We start from the raw sequence: 16,776 nt of genomic DNA, 5'->3' as shown, positions 1-16,776 counted from the left end.
GAATGGGCGTGACGGTAAGTATGGTTTAATTTAGAACAATAAAGAATTGTGTGTTTATTTCAATTAAAGGACTTTATTCTGGGTGTTTGTGTTTTTTTTAACTTTGACTATGGGGTTAGTAATGGGGGTGTCTTATAGACGCCTCTCCATTACTAACCTGGGCTTGATGTCAGCTGGCATTATAAGCTGACATCAACCCCAGCCCTATTACCCCACTGCCACCGCTACAGGGCAGTGGGAAGAGCGAGGCTAAGTGCCAGAATTGGCGCATCCTATGGATGCGCCATTTCTGGGGCGGCTGACGGCTGGTGTTTCTAGCCTGGGAGGGGGCCAATATTCATGGCACCCTTCCTGAGCTATTAATATCAGCCCCCAGCTGTCTGCCTAGCCTTTGCTAGCTATTAAAATAGGGGGGACCCCACGTCATTTTTTTGAGGGGGTCCCCCATTTTAATAGCTAGTAAAGACTAGGTATTCAGCTGGGGGCTGATATTAGTAGCCTGGGAAGCTCTGTGGGTATTACCCCCTTCCGAGGCTTCAAACATCTGCCCCAGCCGTCTGCTTAACCTCCGCTAGAGCCTAAAATTATGGGGGACCCCACGCCAATTTTTATTTTAATAAATCCTTTATTTTAACACTAAATGACAAGTACAGTAACCAACACTGTCACTGTACTTATTATAAATGTGACTGACATGTTTCTATCTATCTAATCTATGTGTGATGCTCTATCTTTCTGTTCTAAATTGTCGGGTACCGCTGCTGAATTGCCGGCCGGCTTTTTTAAAGAGACGGTGCATGAAAACACTATTATTTTTTTAAATAAATCCTTTACACTAAATGACAAGTACAGAAAGCAACACTGTCACTGTACTTCATATATATGTGACTGACATGTTTCTATCTATCTAATCTATGTGTGAAGCTCTATTCTTTCTGTTCTAAATTGTCGGGTACCGCTGCTGAATTGCCGGCCGGCTTTTTTAAAGAGACGGTGCATGAAAACACTAATATTTTTTTTAATAAATCCTTTACACTAAATGACAAGTACAGTAAGCAACACTGTCACTGTACTTCTTATATGTGTGACTGACATGTTTCTATCTATCTAATCTATGTGTGATGCTCTATTCCTTCTTGTCTAAATTGTCGGGTACCGGTGTATGCCGCTGCTGAATTTGCCGGCCGGCTTTTTTAAAGATAGTGTCTTCTGAGCAGTTTGTCAGCTTTTGGACACCTTTGAAGGTGTTTTCTATGTGTTTCTATGTGTTTTTGTTTGCCTGCCATTGGTTTTAACGGTGTTCGACGGTGTTCTAAGGTGTTCGACGAACCGAACCGAACCCGAACACTACGGGGGTGGCTCAACACTATTTAGCACAACCAGATTTCCCGAACACAAATGTGGGGCGGAAGTCACACAGGAGGCTCTACATCCGGGAAGAGTTCTCTTAGTGCCAGGGAATGGCCACATGGTGTGTGACAGGAAGTGGGAGAAGCAGTCAGTCAGTGGTCTACAACAAAATGGCGCTCGTCCTGCTGGGCATTCATCTATATAGGTTGATGCTTCCTGCTGCTCCGCACCGCCGCCCTCGTACTCCATGACATAGGATCACACGGACTCCGGCACTGGGGTATTCCGGGAGCGCAGATCAGCCTCAGAGGGCGGAGACTGTACTGGCCGGAAGTGGCGTCATCAGACACAGATGGAAGGAAGTTAACTTCCGGGTAACAAGTTAGTGGACACGGTGAGGAAGTACTTAAGGTAATGGCACTAATATGGTTAATTATAATATACGAGGACCGAATAACGGAGCTGTGTCTTGTCTGCGGTTCTAATGCAGGAGGAGCAGACTCTAGTGTACTATCCTCGTAATACAGGAGGTGTAGACTGCGGTGGACCACGTGTATATGCTGCTTATAACACCGGAGGAGTAGTCTGCGGTGTCCCCCTTGTATCTGCTTGGTATAAAGCAGGAGTAGACTGCGGTGTGCTCCTTGTTATAATGCAGGAGGAGTAGACTGTGGTGTCCCCACTGTATCTGCTTGTTATAATGCAGGAGGAGTAGACTGCGGTGTCCCCACTGTATCTGCTTGTCATAATGCAGGAGGAGTAGACTGTGGTGTCCCCACTGTATCTGCTTGTTATAATGCAGGAGGAGTAGACTGCGGTGTCCCCACTGTATCTGCTTGTTATAATGCAGGAGGAGTAGACTGCGGTGTCCCCACTGTATCTGCTTGTTATAATGCAGGAGGAGTAGACTGCGGTGTCCCCACTGTATCTGCTTGTTATAATGCAGGAGGAGTAGACTGCGGTGTCCCCACTGTATCTGCTTGTTATAATGCAGGAGGAGTAGACTGCGGTGTCCCCACTGTATCTGCTTGTTATAATGCAGGAGGAGTAGACTGCGGTGTCCCCACTGTATCTGCTTGTTATAATGCAGGAGGAGTAGACTGCGGTGTCCCCACTGTATCTGCTTGTTATAATGCAGGAGGAGTAGACTGCGGTGTCCCCACTGTATCTGCTTGTTATAATGCAGGAGGAGTAGACTGCGGTGTCCCCACTGTATCTGCTTGTTATAATGCAGGAGGAGTAGACTGCGGTGTCCCCACTGTATCTGCTTGTTATAATGCAGGAGGAGTAGACTGCGGTGTCCCCACTGTATCTGCTTGTTATAATGCAGGAGGAGTAGTCTGCGGTGTCCCCCTTGTATCTGCTTGGTATAACACAGGTGCAGTACCTAATGGATCTGCTTGGTATAAAGCAGGAGTAGACTGCGGTGTGCTCCTTGTTATAATGCAGGAGGAGTAGACTGTGGTGTCCCCACTGTATCTGCTTGTTATAATGCAGGAGGAGTAGACTGCGGTGTCCCCACTGTATCTGCTTGTTATAATGCAGGTGGAGTAGACTGCGGTGTCCCCACTGTATCTGCTTGTTATAATGCAGGAGGAGTAGACTGCGGTGTCCCCACTGTATCTGCTTGTTATAATGCAGGAGGAGTAGACTGCGGTGTCCCCACTGTATCTGCTTGTTATAATGCAGGAGGAGTAGACTGCGGTGTCCCCACTGTATCTGCTTGGTATAATGCAGGAGGAGTAGACTGCGGTGTCCCCACTGTATCTGCTTGGTATAATGCAGGAGGAGTAGACTGCGGTGTCCCCACTGTATCTGCTTGGTATAATGCAGGAGGAGTAGACTGCGGTGTCCCCACTGTATCTGCTTGGTATAATGCAGGAGGAGTAGACTGCGGTGTCCCCACTGTATCTGCTTGGTATAATGCAGGAGGAGTAGACTGCGGTGTCCCCACTGTATCTGCTTGGTATAATGCAGGAGGAGTAGACTGCGGTGTCCCCACTGTATCTGCTTGGTATAATGCAGGAGGAGTAGACTGCGGTGTCCCCACTGTATCTGCTTGGTATAATGCAGGAGGAGTAGACTGCGGTGTCCCCACTGTATCTGCTTGGTATAATGCAGGAGGAGTAGACTGCGGTGTCCCCACTGTATCTGCTTGGTATAATGCAGGAGGAGTAGACTGCGGTGTCCCCACTGTATCTGCTTGGTATAATGCAGGAGGAGTAGACTGCGGTGTCCCCACTGTATCTGCTTGGTATAATGCAGGAGGAGTAGACTGCGGTGTCCCCACTGTATCTGCTTGGTATAATGCAGGAGGAGTAGACTGCGGTGTCCCCACTGTATCTGCTTGGTATAATGCAGGAGGAGTAGACTGTGGTGTCCCCACTGTATCTGCTTGGTATAATGCAGGAGGAGTAGACTGTGGTGTCCCCACTGTATCTGCTTGGTATAATGCAGGAGGAGTAGACTGTGGTGTCCCCACTGTATCTGCTTGGTATAATGCAGGAGGAGTAGACTGTGGTGTCCCCACTGTATCTGCTTGGTATAATGCAGGAGGAGTAGACTGTGGTGTCCCCACTGTATCTGCTTGGTATAATGCAGGAGGAGTAGACTGTGGTGTCCCCACTGTATCTGCTTGGTATAATGCAGGAGGAGTAGACTGTGGTGTCCCCACTGTATCTGCTTGGTATAATGCAGGAGGAGTAGACTGTGGTGTCCCCACTGTATCTGCTTGGTATAATGCAGGAGGAGTAGTCTGCGGTGTCCCCCTTGTATCTGCTTGGTATAACACAGGTGCAGTACCTAATGGATCTGCTTGGTATAAAGCAGGAGTAGACTGCGGTGTGCTCCTTGTTATAATGCAGGAGGAGTAGACTGTGGTGTCCCCACTGTATCTGCTTGTCATAATGCAGGAGGAGTAGACTGTGGTGTCCCCACTGTATCTGCTTGTTATAATGCAGGAGGAGTAGACTGTGGTGTCCCCACTGTATCTGCTTGTTATAATGCAGGAGGAGTAGACTGTGGTGTCCCCACTGTATCTGCTTGTTATAATGCAGGAGGAGTAGACTGTGGTGTCCCCACTGTATCTGCTTGGTATAATGCAGGAGGAGTAGTCTGCGGTGTCCCCACTGTATCTGCTTGGTATAATGCAGGAGGAGTAGACTGCGGTGTCCCCACTGTATCTGCTTGGTATAATGCAGGAGGAGTAGACTGCGGTGTCCCCACTGTATCTGCTTGGTATAATGCAGGAGGAGTAGACTGTGGTGTCCCCACTGTATCTGCTTGGTATAATGCAGGAGGAGTAGACTGTGGTGTCCCCACTGTATCTGCTTGGTATAATGCAGGAGGAGTAGACTGTGGTGTCCCCACTGTATCTGCTTGGTATAATGCAGGAGGAGTAGACTGTGGTGTCCCCACTGTATCTGCTTGGTATAATGCAGGAGGAGTAGACTGTGGTGTCCCCACTGTATCTGCTTGGTATAATGCAGGAGGAGTAGACTGTGGTGTCCCCACTGTATCTGCTTGGTATAATGCAGGAGGAGTAGTCTGCGGTGTCCCCCTTGTATCTGCTTGGTATAACACAGGTGCAGTACCTAATGGATCTGCTTGGTATAAAGCAGGAGTAGACTGCGGTGTGCTCCTTGTTATAATGCAGGAGGAGTAGACTGTGGTGTCCCCACTGTATCTGCTTGGTATAATGCAGGAGGAGTAGACTGTGGTGTCCCCACTGTATCTGCTTGGTATAATGCAGGAGGAGTAGACTGTGGTGTCCCCACTGTATCTGCTTGTTATAATGCAGGAGGAGTAGACTGTGGTGTCCCCACTGTATCTGCTTGTTATAATGCAGGAGGAGTAGACTGCGGTGTCCCCACTGTATCTGCTTGGTATAATGCAGGAGGAGTAGACTGCGGTGTCCCCACTGTATCTGCTTGGTATAATGCAGGAGGAGTAGACTGCGGTGTCCCCACTGTATCTGCTTGGTATAATGCAGGAGGAGTAGACTGCGGTGTCCCCACTGTATCTGCTTGGTATAATGCAGGAGGAGTAGACTGCGGTGTCCCCACTGTATCTGCTTGGTATAATGCAGGAGGAGTAGACTGCGGTGTCCCCACTGTATCTGCTTGGTATAATGCAGGAGGAGTAGACTGTGGTGTCCCCACTGTATCTGCTTGGTATAATGCAGGAGGAGTAGACTGTGGTGTCCCCACTGTATCTGCTTGGTATAATGCAGGAGGAGTAGACTGTGGTGTCCCCACTGTATCTGCTTGGTATAATGCAGGAGGAGTAGACTGTGGTGTCCCCACTGTATCTGCTTGGTATAATGCAGGAGGAGTAGACTGTGGTGTCCCCACTGTATCTGCTTGTTATAATGCAGGAGGAGTAGACTGTGGTGTCCCCACTGTATCTGCTTGTTATAATGCAGGAGGAGTAGACTGTGGTGTCCCCACTGTATCTGCTTGTCATAATGCAGGAGGAGTAGACTGTGGTGTCCCCACTGTATCTGCTTGTTATAATGCAGGAGGAGTAGACTGTGGTGTCCCCACTGTATCTGCTTGTTATAATGCAGGAGGAGTAGTCTGCGGTGTCCCCCTTGTATCTGCTTGGTATAACACAGGTGCAGTACCTAATGGATCTGCTTGGTATAAAGCAGGAGTAGACTGCGGTGTGCTCCTTGTTATAATGCAGGAGGAGTAGACTGTAGTGTCCCCACTGTATCTGCTTGTTATAATGCAGGAGGAGTAGACTGTGGTGTCCCCACTGTATCTGCTTGTTATAATGCAGGAGGAGTAGTCTGCGGTGTCCCCCTTGTATCTGCTTGGTATAACACAGGTGCAGTACCTAATGGATCTGCTTGGTATAAAGCAGGAGTAGACTGCGGTGTGCTCCTTGTTATAATGCAGGAGGAGTAGACTGTAGTGTCCCCACTGTATCTGCTTGTTATAATGCAGGAGGAGTAGACTGTGGTGTCCCCACTGTATCTGCTTGTTATAATGCAGGAGGTTTAGACTGCGATGTCCCCATTCTATCTGCTTGTTATTACGCTGGAGAAGTAGATTGCGGTGTACCGCTTGTGTCTGCTTGTTGTAACACAGGAGGCGTAGACTGCTATGTGCCACGTGTATATGTTGCAGTGTCCTCCTTGTGTCTGCTTGTTATTACGCTGGAGTAGACTGCGGTGTGCGCCTTGTTATAACACAGGAAGGGTAGATGTGGTGTACCCAAAGTATCTGTTTAGTATAAAGCAGGAAGAGAAGACTGTGGTGTCCTCCTTGTGTCTGCTTGTTACTACGCAGGAGGAGTAGTAGACTGATGTACGACCTGAGTCTGCTTATTAGGGCACGAGCATGCGGTGAGGAATGGCTGCGGATTGGACACAGATTACTTGTGCTGTGTCCAAATCCGCAGTGGCCAGATGTTACAGCATAGTGGATGGGATTTGTAGAAATCCCATGTCCACTATGTGTCTCCGTGCACCTGCGGACCACCCGCGGACACTGACATGAGGTGTGTCTTTCCAGACCGCAGCATGTTAATTTCTCTAGTCTCACTAGTCTCCGCAAGAGTAATTCTATCAGTGCAATGTATAGAATGCGGTGAATCCGCATGGTACAATGAACACATGCGGATTCACCTACGTGCAGCGCTTTGGACGCACCATAAAGTATACTGCGTTCAAAGCGCTGCCAGAAAGGATCGTGTGCACGTACCCTTATAGTATGGGAATACAGTCATGACCGACAGTGTTGGCACCCCTGAAATTGTTCCAGAAAATTATTGCAATTGCACGTTTTGTTATACACCATGTTTTTCATTTGTGTGTATTGGAACAACACAAAAATACAGAGAAAAAAAGGCAAATTAGACATAATTTCACACACAACCCCAATAATGGGCCGGACAAAATTGTTGGCAGCATTGCTTCCTATAACCATCAACAAGCTTCTTACACCTCTCAACTGGAATTTTGGAGCACTCTTCTTTTGCAAAACTGCTCCAGGTCTATCTTATTTGTAGGGTGCATTTTGTATGTGAAAAACAGGGATAGTTAGACAAGTGTGGGAAGGCGATAGGCCAATCTAAAGAAATGTGTTTTTAGGCCACGTTTAAAACTGTGGCTATTGGGGATTAATCAGTGTCCTGGGTAGTGCGTTCCAAGAATTGGTGCAGCACGCGCAAAGCCTTTGAGACGGGAGTGGGAGGTTTGGGTAGGGTGGTAGACTGAGATGAGGAAGGAGATGTAGGGTGGTGCTAAAACATTGTGCACTTTGTTGGTAAGAGTAAACTCGCCCACAATTGAACTATGTAGCGGATGGGTAACCAGTGCAACGACTGGCACAGGTTAGAGGCATTGGTATAGCGGTTGGCGAGGAATATGATCCTGGCTGCTGCATTCAGGACTGATTGGAGAGCGGAGAGTTTAGTAAGAGGGAGACCGATTAGTAGAGAGTTGTAATAGTCCAGACAAGAATGAATAAGAGCTACAGTAAGAGTTTTGCAGAGTCAAAGGTAAGAAAAGGTGACATAAGCACAGCATTCTCGTTTTGACATTACTGTGCACTTTTAATTTTCAGGCTGAAAAAGACGTCATGTGAACATAGCCTTTCACTCTCTGATCTGTGTTCTGCTGTGAATAAAATATGGCTATAAAATCATTATCCAAATCGTTGCTTTCTTGTTTTCTTTACATTTTACACAGCGTCCCAACTTTTTGGGAATTGGGGTTTTATGTATATAATGGGTCCAAAATATCAAAGCTTTTCCACTATCTTCGTGTAAAAAGCTTTGAAAGGTCACACAATTTTGGTGCAACTGGCAGCAGCGCTAAAATTATGCAACTTTTGATGTTCTGGCACTGTTTTCACCCAGAGCCGACAAAGTGGGGGCGGAGCTAGTACAGGGGTGTAGCGACCACCACTAGTCAAATCCATGTTGAGCAGTGGCATTCGCTATGCCATAAATCTTAATACAGCAGGGTATGGGGTAGGATTTGTGGCGAGGCACACACAGAGGTACAGTACACCAATCGTCTAGCGCTCCTGATTTCTGAAGAGCATACACCTGACTCCAACGTCATTTAAATGCCACTGTCTGAGATTGACAGCTGCAGTTACATGGTTAAACTGTAGCAATCTTCAATTGCTGTAATTACAGGCAGATGTCAGCTATGCAACACAGCCAGCATTTGCTGCAAATAAAGCCAGGTTAATTTTCTGAGCTGGCTTCTTCCTTTGCTTAACGACATATGATGAAAATGTACCGGTATGTCATAGGTTGTTAAAGAGTTAAAACAGCATTGTGTAATTATTACAGCATATGTATTAGATTTATACAGTTGTAATGGCAAAAATGGAAGCTGGCACGTTTAGGCGGTAATGAAGAGCCTTGGGATTCCAAAATGTTTTTTTGTTAATACTAATGCGTTTCTGTGCCGGACCAGCATCTTTCTCAAGGTATAAAAATCTCACTTGGTTTTTATACCTTGAGAAAGGCACTGGTCTGGTGCAGAAACTCATTGGTATTAATAAAAAAAACGTTTTGGAATCCCAAGGCTCTTCATTCTCACAGTGTAGCTCGTCTAAACTTGCCAGCTTCTATTTTTGCCATTATACCTCTAGAAAAACCTTTTCCTCCAGGCACGGGCAGCAGCAGTGGCTTTCCATACCTTTTTTATAGGTGTTGTGCCTGCACACATTACCTTTAGGGTATGTGCCCACGTAGCGTTTTACAAGCGTATATGCTGCGGAATTTCCGCAGCATAAATGCTTCGGAAGCGCTTGGTAATCCGTCCCCAATGACAAGCCGCAATGTCAATGCCCATGCTGCGGATTTTTCCGCAGCATTTATGCTGCGCTCAAAAATCCGCAGCATGTCCATTAATTTTGCGGACACGCAGCGTAAGCGCTTTTCCAAGCTAAAATCGCTTGGAAAAGCGCTTGATAACCCGCATGCAGAAATGCATGTGAAGAACGCTTCACAAACGCTTCTACCTGGCAGGAAAAACGCATTTAAACCGCATGCGTTTTTCCTGCCAGGGAGAAGCGTAAAAACTATGCAGCATTTCTGCATCGTGGGCACATAGCCTTAGGTGAGTGCTACCATCGATTATACCTAGATTTACCAGACAGACAGTATTGCCCTATTTTGTGCGCTCTTCTGTCCCTCTCCAGAGCGTTCTCAATTTATACAATTCTGGTATTCTGACAAGTTGTACAGCAAAAGATTCCTCTTGCCCTTGATATTTTGCCTCATCAGTGTCTGGGGAAGCTAAGTGACTATCTGTATTGGCGAACGTATTAGTTGTGATCTAGCTTTTCTAGAAGCAGTTGTGTTGACAATTTAGCTGTTTGGCAGAGAATGAATTATATTTAATGGGAATCTGTCACCAGATTTTTGCCACCTAATCTGAGAGCAGCAAAATGTAGGGTCAGGGAACCTGATTCCAGCCATGTGTCACTGGACTACTTGCTGTAGTTTTGAAGAAAGAAAAAAAATGCTGTTTTAGCAGCAAGAGGATTAGTTAAACTGGTCCTATGTAGTCCACCATATTCATGAGCTCTGTATAACCCCGTGCTCACCAGCTTTCTGCCTATGCACAGGGTACACAGAAAGCTGCCAATTAGGTGTGTGTGTGTGTGTGTGGGGGGGGGGGGGGGTTATACGGAGCTCAACATTTAGAGAACTGCTAGATCTGCAGTAGAGAAAACACAGATTTTATCAAAACTGCAAAACGCAGCCCAGAAAATGATACATCTCTGGAATCAGGGTCTCTGTTCCCACAGTATGCTGCTCTCAGATGGGGTAACAAAAACCTGGTGACAGATTCCCTTTTAATAGTTATATGAAATAGTCCTCAAGAAAATATCTTAAAGCATCTTTTTTTCTTTTGCAGGATGCCTGTTTGCATTGTGAATGGGTGTCCATCAGGCGGGCGCCAAAAAGAGCATGGAGTCATCGTTCATGTTTTTCCAAAAGACAAGAACATGATAAAGGCATGGCTAACTCAGACAGGACAAGATTTTGGAGATCTGGACGAGTTTGTAAATAAGGTTTATGAGGGTAAAAAAACTGACAGTTACAGACTATGCTCCAAACACTTTGCTCCTGAATGTTACACACATTTGGATGGATGGCGGAAAATTTTGAGGAAGGATGCTGTCCCCACCATTTTTCAATATCCCAGTTTTCCGGCTAGTAGTTTAGGGCCCAATGGAAAAATTCCTGCTCGAAAAAGACGCAAAGTGGACAGAGATGGTCACTTGGCACCACTTGGTTTTTGTGAACATTGTGGTCAACAATCACTACGTATACCGAAAGCAGTCTCCGTTGGTGTTAACACAGAATCAGTCATTGTAAAGTGGGACAGGTCCACACAAACAGATCCAAAAATGAACACCAGGGCAGTTGCCGTGGAACATAAAATAAAGACCTATCGCAAAAAAACGCAGTGTAATTTTCCCTTTAACAGGAAAAAAATGAAACTTAAAACTAGTGATGGCAAAACGCCAAATGTCAATACTGTTTCCAATGCAAAGGCACAAGGTGTCAACGTGGCACCACCTCATGACTCTCGTCCAAACACTCGCACCACAAAGGCTACACCGTTCCCTCCATTCGAAAAAGGAATCGGTGTGCAGAATACTGTGGTAGAAAAGAGCCATAGTGTCAGTTCCCAAAAAGAGCTTAAACCCACATGTGAAGACTCAGATTTTGTGGAATCTTCAATTACTGAAACATATGATGCCCGCCAGAAACAAGGCATCACTGTGAATCCAGAAAGTATGAATGGAACGTTCATGACGGAAAGAAAATTTATTGTTTCTGAATCGTGTCTAGATGGCCTGATAAACATGGTGTCCTGCAAGTGGCCTGGCCCCTGTGGAAAGCCTATCATCAAAATCTTTAAAAAAATAGTGGGAACTTTTGTTAGTGTATATGTCACCTGTGCAGACAATCACCGTACACATTTATGGGAAAGCCAACCCAAAAAAGGCAGCATGCCTGTAGGGAATCTCGCTCTTTCAGCATCGATTTTATTTAGTGGTTCCACATTTAGGCAGGTGCACAATTTGTTCTACTTTATGGGCCTTGAATGCATTAGAAAATCCACCTACCACAAGTATCAAAGAAAATATATATTCCCAACAGTGCAACACTGTTGGAAGAAGGACCAGGCCAAAAATCTGTCGGTTTTGGGCAACTCTTCTATATGTATAGTTGGTGATGGACAGTGTGACGCCCCAGGCCGCAATGCCAGATATTGTCTGTACACCCTAATGGATGCATCAACGAAAAAAATACTTAACTTTCAGGTTGAGCAGATGAGGCCAGGCATTTCTTCTGCCCACTTGGAGAAAGAAGCCTTTCAGAAAGCCTTAGAAAAACTTCAGAAAAAAAATATTGCCATTAAAATTGTATGTACTGATAAATGTGCTGGCATTAGAAAGCTGATCAAAAATGATTGTAATACTATGATACACCAGTTTGATGTATGGCATGTCGCCAGATCCATAGGGGCAAAGGTTCTTTCTGCGAGCAAAAAAAAATATTGTGCGGACCTGAGTACATGGGTGAGTGCTGTTCGAGATCACTTGTGGTGGTCTGCTAGCACATGCGATAACAATCCAGAACTTCTTCTCGAAAAGTGGAACTCGTTAATAAACCATACCACAAATGAGCACTCTTGGTCCGGCAACAAACTGTACCACCGTTGTGAGCACGACGCCGTCGAGAAATCACAGAGGCGGAGGAAATGGCTTCGTTGGGGAAGTGCTGCCCACAACTCCCTTCGAGCAATTATGCTAAATCCAAGGTTGCAGAATGACCTAAAGCACCTCTTCACCTATTGTCACCCAGGTGACATCGAAATGTACCACAGCGCAATTTCAAAGTACCGTCCGAAGAAAGGTGATTTTATCAAGGACAGTGTGAAGGCTAGGATTCGATTAGCAGGTCTACATCACAATTACAGCATTCACAGAGTCCAGCATGTAGTCAGAAAAGCCACAATAAGATCTGCAACACGAAGACATCTGGCTGTTTGCAGCAGAGATAGAAAGCAGCAGTTCATGTGTGCGGTTTATGAGCCAAGCAACCAAGGTTTCTTATTGGAAATGATGAAGGATGTTCTGGAACTGGCAGATGGAAAGAGAAGCTTTGGGTGTACATGAATATGAGATGACTTCAGAATAACCAATGAACATGGACCACATGTCAATCTAGATACTAATAATGTTGCTATGTTCATTTGCTTTCTTTGGTTAATATATTGAAAGAATTCCATAGTTTCTTTTGATATTGTTTTTTATATATACATATATATATATTTTGTACAAAATATACAGATATAATTTCTAATCAGGTTTCCCAAAAGAAGCTCAGTCACGTTTAAAGTGAACCGGTCATGTGAAAAAAACGCTGTTAATCTGCAGGTTAATACTGTTCTGAACCTGCCCGGTGCCTGCACTTGGAGCCCCGCTACCGTGAGGAAATGAACTTTATTCCTGCCGGGATTGTTTGGGTTTTAATTAGTGTTGAGCGAGTATGTTCTGTTCCGAGTATGCTCTGGCCGAGCTCGGAGTATTTACAGCCGCTCGGTGATATGGTTGAATCACTCCCGTGTGCATGATTTGCAACTGTTTGACAGCTTTATTACATGTGAGGAATGTGTAAGAAATAGACATTCCTCACATGTAATAAAACTGTCAAACAGTTGCAAATCATGCACACGGGAGCGATTTAACCTAATCACCGAGCAGCTGTAAATACTCGGAGCTCGGCCCGAGCATACTCTGCAAAAGGGTTAACAGAACATACTCGCTCAACACTAGTTTTAATCACAAGGGTGATGCCAGCATGGTTTTCAGTCACCGCTTTGTGTATAGAGAGTGCCGGCGGCTGTATCCGTACCCTAGGCACTAACTGACAGTCAGCCCTAATGCTGATTGAGCTGTCAGTCAGTGCCAGGGGCATGATTACAGCCGATGCACTCAATATACAGAGCGGTGACTGCACCCGTGGCGATGCTGCCCCCGTGACTGAATGCCAAACGCTGCCAGGAGGAATAAAGTTAGTTTTAGCAGAGCAGTTCTAAGTGTGGGCGCTTGGCAGGTTCTGAAAGGTGTTAACTTTCAAATTAACCCCACATCTGCAGGTTAATAGCGTTTTCTCATGTGACAGGTTCCCTTTAAATAAAATCTGATTAAAATAAAGATCTACTCAACAAGTCACAAATGAGAGAAAAAAAGGCATAAGTATCTACAAAAGTACAGCAGATGTTATTAGAAACAAATTATAGTGTCAAGCAGGATAAAAGGGAGACAACTACAGCCAGGGTGGACAAAAGAAGGCCTTGAAGACCCAATAAATATATAATAAATATTTATAGATATACATATAATTTTTCTATTTTCATGTATTCAAGGACTGACAGACAGAAGAGGGCCCTGTGCAGTCCAATAATCTCTGTGGCAGAAGATGTTTGCTACTTTGGTGACAGTGGGCTCCCTTACCTTTTGGGTGCCTGTGTGGTTGCACCAATAGTATGTCCATCCCTGTAATATAATGTGTGCCCAAAAATATATCAAAGCTAAAGGATAAAGATCGCCATGCAAACAGACAGAAATAAAACGAGGTTGCTCTAGATATAGTGTATGAAAATACATCAAATGACTATGTAGATCCATATAGAATAAGGAAATAAAGGATTAAACAAGAGCTACTAGTATATACCGTATTTTTCGGAGTATAAGACGCACCTAAGGTTTTAGAGGAGGAAAATAGGAAAAAAAAGTAAGCAAAAAATGTGGTCATAATGCTCTGTTATGGGGGAGGGGGTCTGCTGCTGACACTGGTATTGGGGTAATGTCCCCCAATTCTGTTAATATCCTCCATCCTGGTATGTATGGCCCCTCCTTCCTGGTATACGTTGCCCTCATCCCCATCCTGGTATGCATAGCACCCCTTGATCCCCCATCCTGGGATGCATGGCAACCCTTGATCCCCGATCCTGGGACTCATGGCGCCCCTTGATCCCCCATCCTGGGACTCATGGCGCCCCTTGATCCCCCATCCTGGGACTCATGGCGCCCCTTGATCCCCCATCCTGGTATGCATGGCACGCCTTGATCCCCCATCCTGGTATGCTTGGCGCCCCTTGATCCCTCATCCTGGTATGCATGGCGCCCCTTGATCCCTCATCCTGGTATGCATGGCGCCCCTTGATCCCCCATCCTGGTATGCATGGCGCCCCTTGATCATCCATCCTGGTATGCATGGCGCCCCTTGAGCCCCCATCCTGGTATGCATGGCGCCCCTTGAGCTCTCATCACGCTGCCCACAAAAAAAAAAATCATACTCACCTCCTCTCTCCTCCAGCGCTGTCCCGCTCTGCTGCCGCCACTCTTACTGTGTGAGCCGCGCATGGCGTCCCTGTCATGCGCCCTCACACAGTGTGAGATGCTGTGCTGGAATAGTCACTGCTCTACACGCTGGGACTCTGTGCTTGGGGAGCAGTGACCATTCAGTCTCTTCAATAGCGCGCACACTGTAGTCGCAGCACGGCTCCTGCTGCCGCTCTGTGGTCCGTTTGCCTGCTATTAAAGACCATGAATATTCACTATAACCCATGGGAGTGGGTTGTAGCGAATATTCATGAGCTTTAATAGCGGGCACACAGACTGCAGAGCGGCAGCAGGAGCCGCGCTGCGGCTACAGTGTGCCGGCTATTAAGGAAAATGAATATTCATTGCTCTCCACGCCCATGGGCCTGGGGAGGAGGGAATATTAATTTTCTTTAGTAGCGGGCACAGCGTAGAGTGCAGCAGGCAGCTGCTGCCTCCTGTGCCACGCCGATCTGCCGCTCCTCCACACCTACCACGCAGAGCCACACAGTATATACAGGTATATAGTATTCGAACTATAAGACACACCCCCCCCCACACACTTTCCTCCAAAATTTTGGAGGAAAAATGTGTCTTATAGTCCGAAAAATACGGTAAGAAGTTTTGTATTAAAGCGTATCCTTCTATAATACAATATAACATTCAGGATTTATGAAGAAAACATTGATAACTGCCAAAACATCTACATCTTCTTAGAGTATGGCTAAAAGAGCAAAAAATATTAATAAATCACTTTAACTGCAGACTTTATTCCAAACAGACCCTGCTTTCCCATGGCCACTGAAACACTTTGCGTGTTTCGCTAATACAGCTTCATCAGCGCTTCAATGTAGAGGCAAGTTACAGGTTGGTGAAGTGGGAGCAGCTGAGCCAAACACAAGTTGGTGTAGCAGGAGCTGCTCTCTGTCACACTGTTGAGTACAGGGCACAGCGGAGTGAGTGTGGAGGAGATGGCTTCCTTCTCTCCTCCCCACCCCTGCTTGGTACTGCCCACGTCATGCTGTACACAACTGTGGATGTGGCATCATTTTCTTTTAACCCAAAAGCGTCCTCTACAGCAGTGTTTCCCCAACTCCAGTCCTCAAGGACCACCACCAGATCATGTTTTCTGGATTTCCTTAGTATGATAATTCCATCACCTGTGCAATACTAAGGAAATCCTGACAACATGATCAGTTGGTGGTCCTTGAAGACTGGAGTTTGGGAACAATGCTACATAGTATAAACAATTAGGTGTCAAGTCCTACTCTATTGGCGCGCATATATATATTATAATATATACTCTACAATATTGTTCCAATAATTTACAATGCCGAACCTGATATTGTCAGACTTGGCCATAGTTGTCTCCCTTTTTGTGCTACTTGGCATTTTATATATTCTTTGATGCTGGACTTCTTGGTCTTTTTTTGCTGTCTTTTGTGAGTTGATAGGTAGTTCCTGCTACTGTTTGAGGGTTGCCATTATATTGTCTGCTATTTGTTGGTTAAAGTGAAAACCTGGCCATAAGACCACCACTAAACCTTAAGTGATTAGATGCTGATTCTGACCCCCAATGATTGGTGGTCAGAACCAGTGCAGTCACACCCCACTGTAAAAAAAAAAAAAAAAAAAAGGTAACAAAACCCATTGAATAAAGGCCTACGTTATTATTGATGGGGGGAGGGGGGCTTGTTGTGCCAGCTGCCCATTGATGTCATCATTGGGATAACCCTATAATGTTGCCTGTTTTGTAATATTTTTATGAAAATTAACTGTGTTTTTGAACAGTTCAAGAGATGTTATTTAGTGTCCTGTGAGGCAATAAAATATCTTAACTTCTATACCTGGCTCGTCTATATCTGTACATACAATATACCATTCTACCACTCTTTAAAAGAGTTCACACTGGTGCAAACAATGTACGTGGCTGGAACAGCTTACTGATAGGGAATGTAGATTGTGAGCCCCAATGGGGACAGTGGCCATAATGTCTGTAAATTGTCTGAATTGTAAAGTGCTCCGAAATATGTTGGCGCTATATAAA

General features: G+C 45.6%; 1 protein-coding gene across 1 annotated transcript; it reads left to right on the top strand.

Annotated features, from left to right (window-relative positions):
- Positions 1-1,461: 1,461 nt before the first annotated feature.
- On the top strand, positions 1,462-12,978 carry LOC141272988 (uncharacterized). Its single transcript, XM_073684253.1, has 2 exons — positions 1,462-1,761; positions 10,241-12,978. Exon 2 carries the CDS (start codon positions 10,242-10,244, stop codon positions 12,516-12,518), a length of 2,277 nt encoding a protein of 758 aa, XP_073540354.1. The 5' UTR covers positions 1,462-1,761; position 10,241; the 3' UTR covers positions 12,519-12,978.
- Positions 12,979-16,776: the final 3,798 nt, after the last annotated feature.

The sequence above is a fragment of the Phyllobates terribilis genome, unplaced genomic scaffold, assembly GCF_046119375.1.
Source record: "Phyllobates terribilis strain yellow unplaced genomic scaffold, ASM4611937v1 Scaffold_5__5_contigs__length_657084704, whole genome shotgun sequence".
NCBI classification, from domain to species: Eukaryota; Metazoa; Chordata; class Amphibia; order Anura; family Dendrobatidae; genus Phyllobates; species Phyllobates terribilis.
The sequence above is the reverse complement of the archived record's forward strand: the minus strand, read 5'-3'. Positions and strand labels throughout refer to the sequence as shown.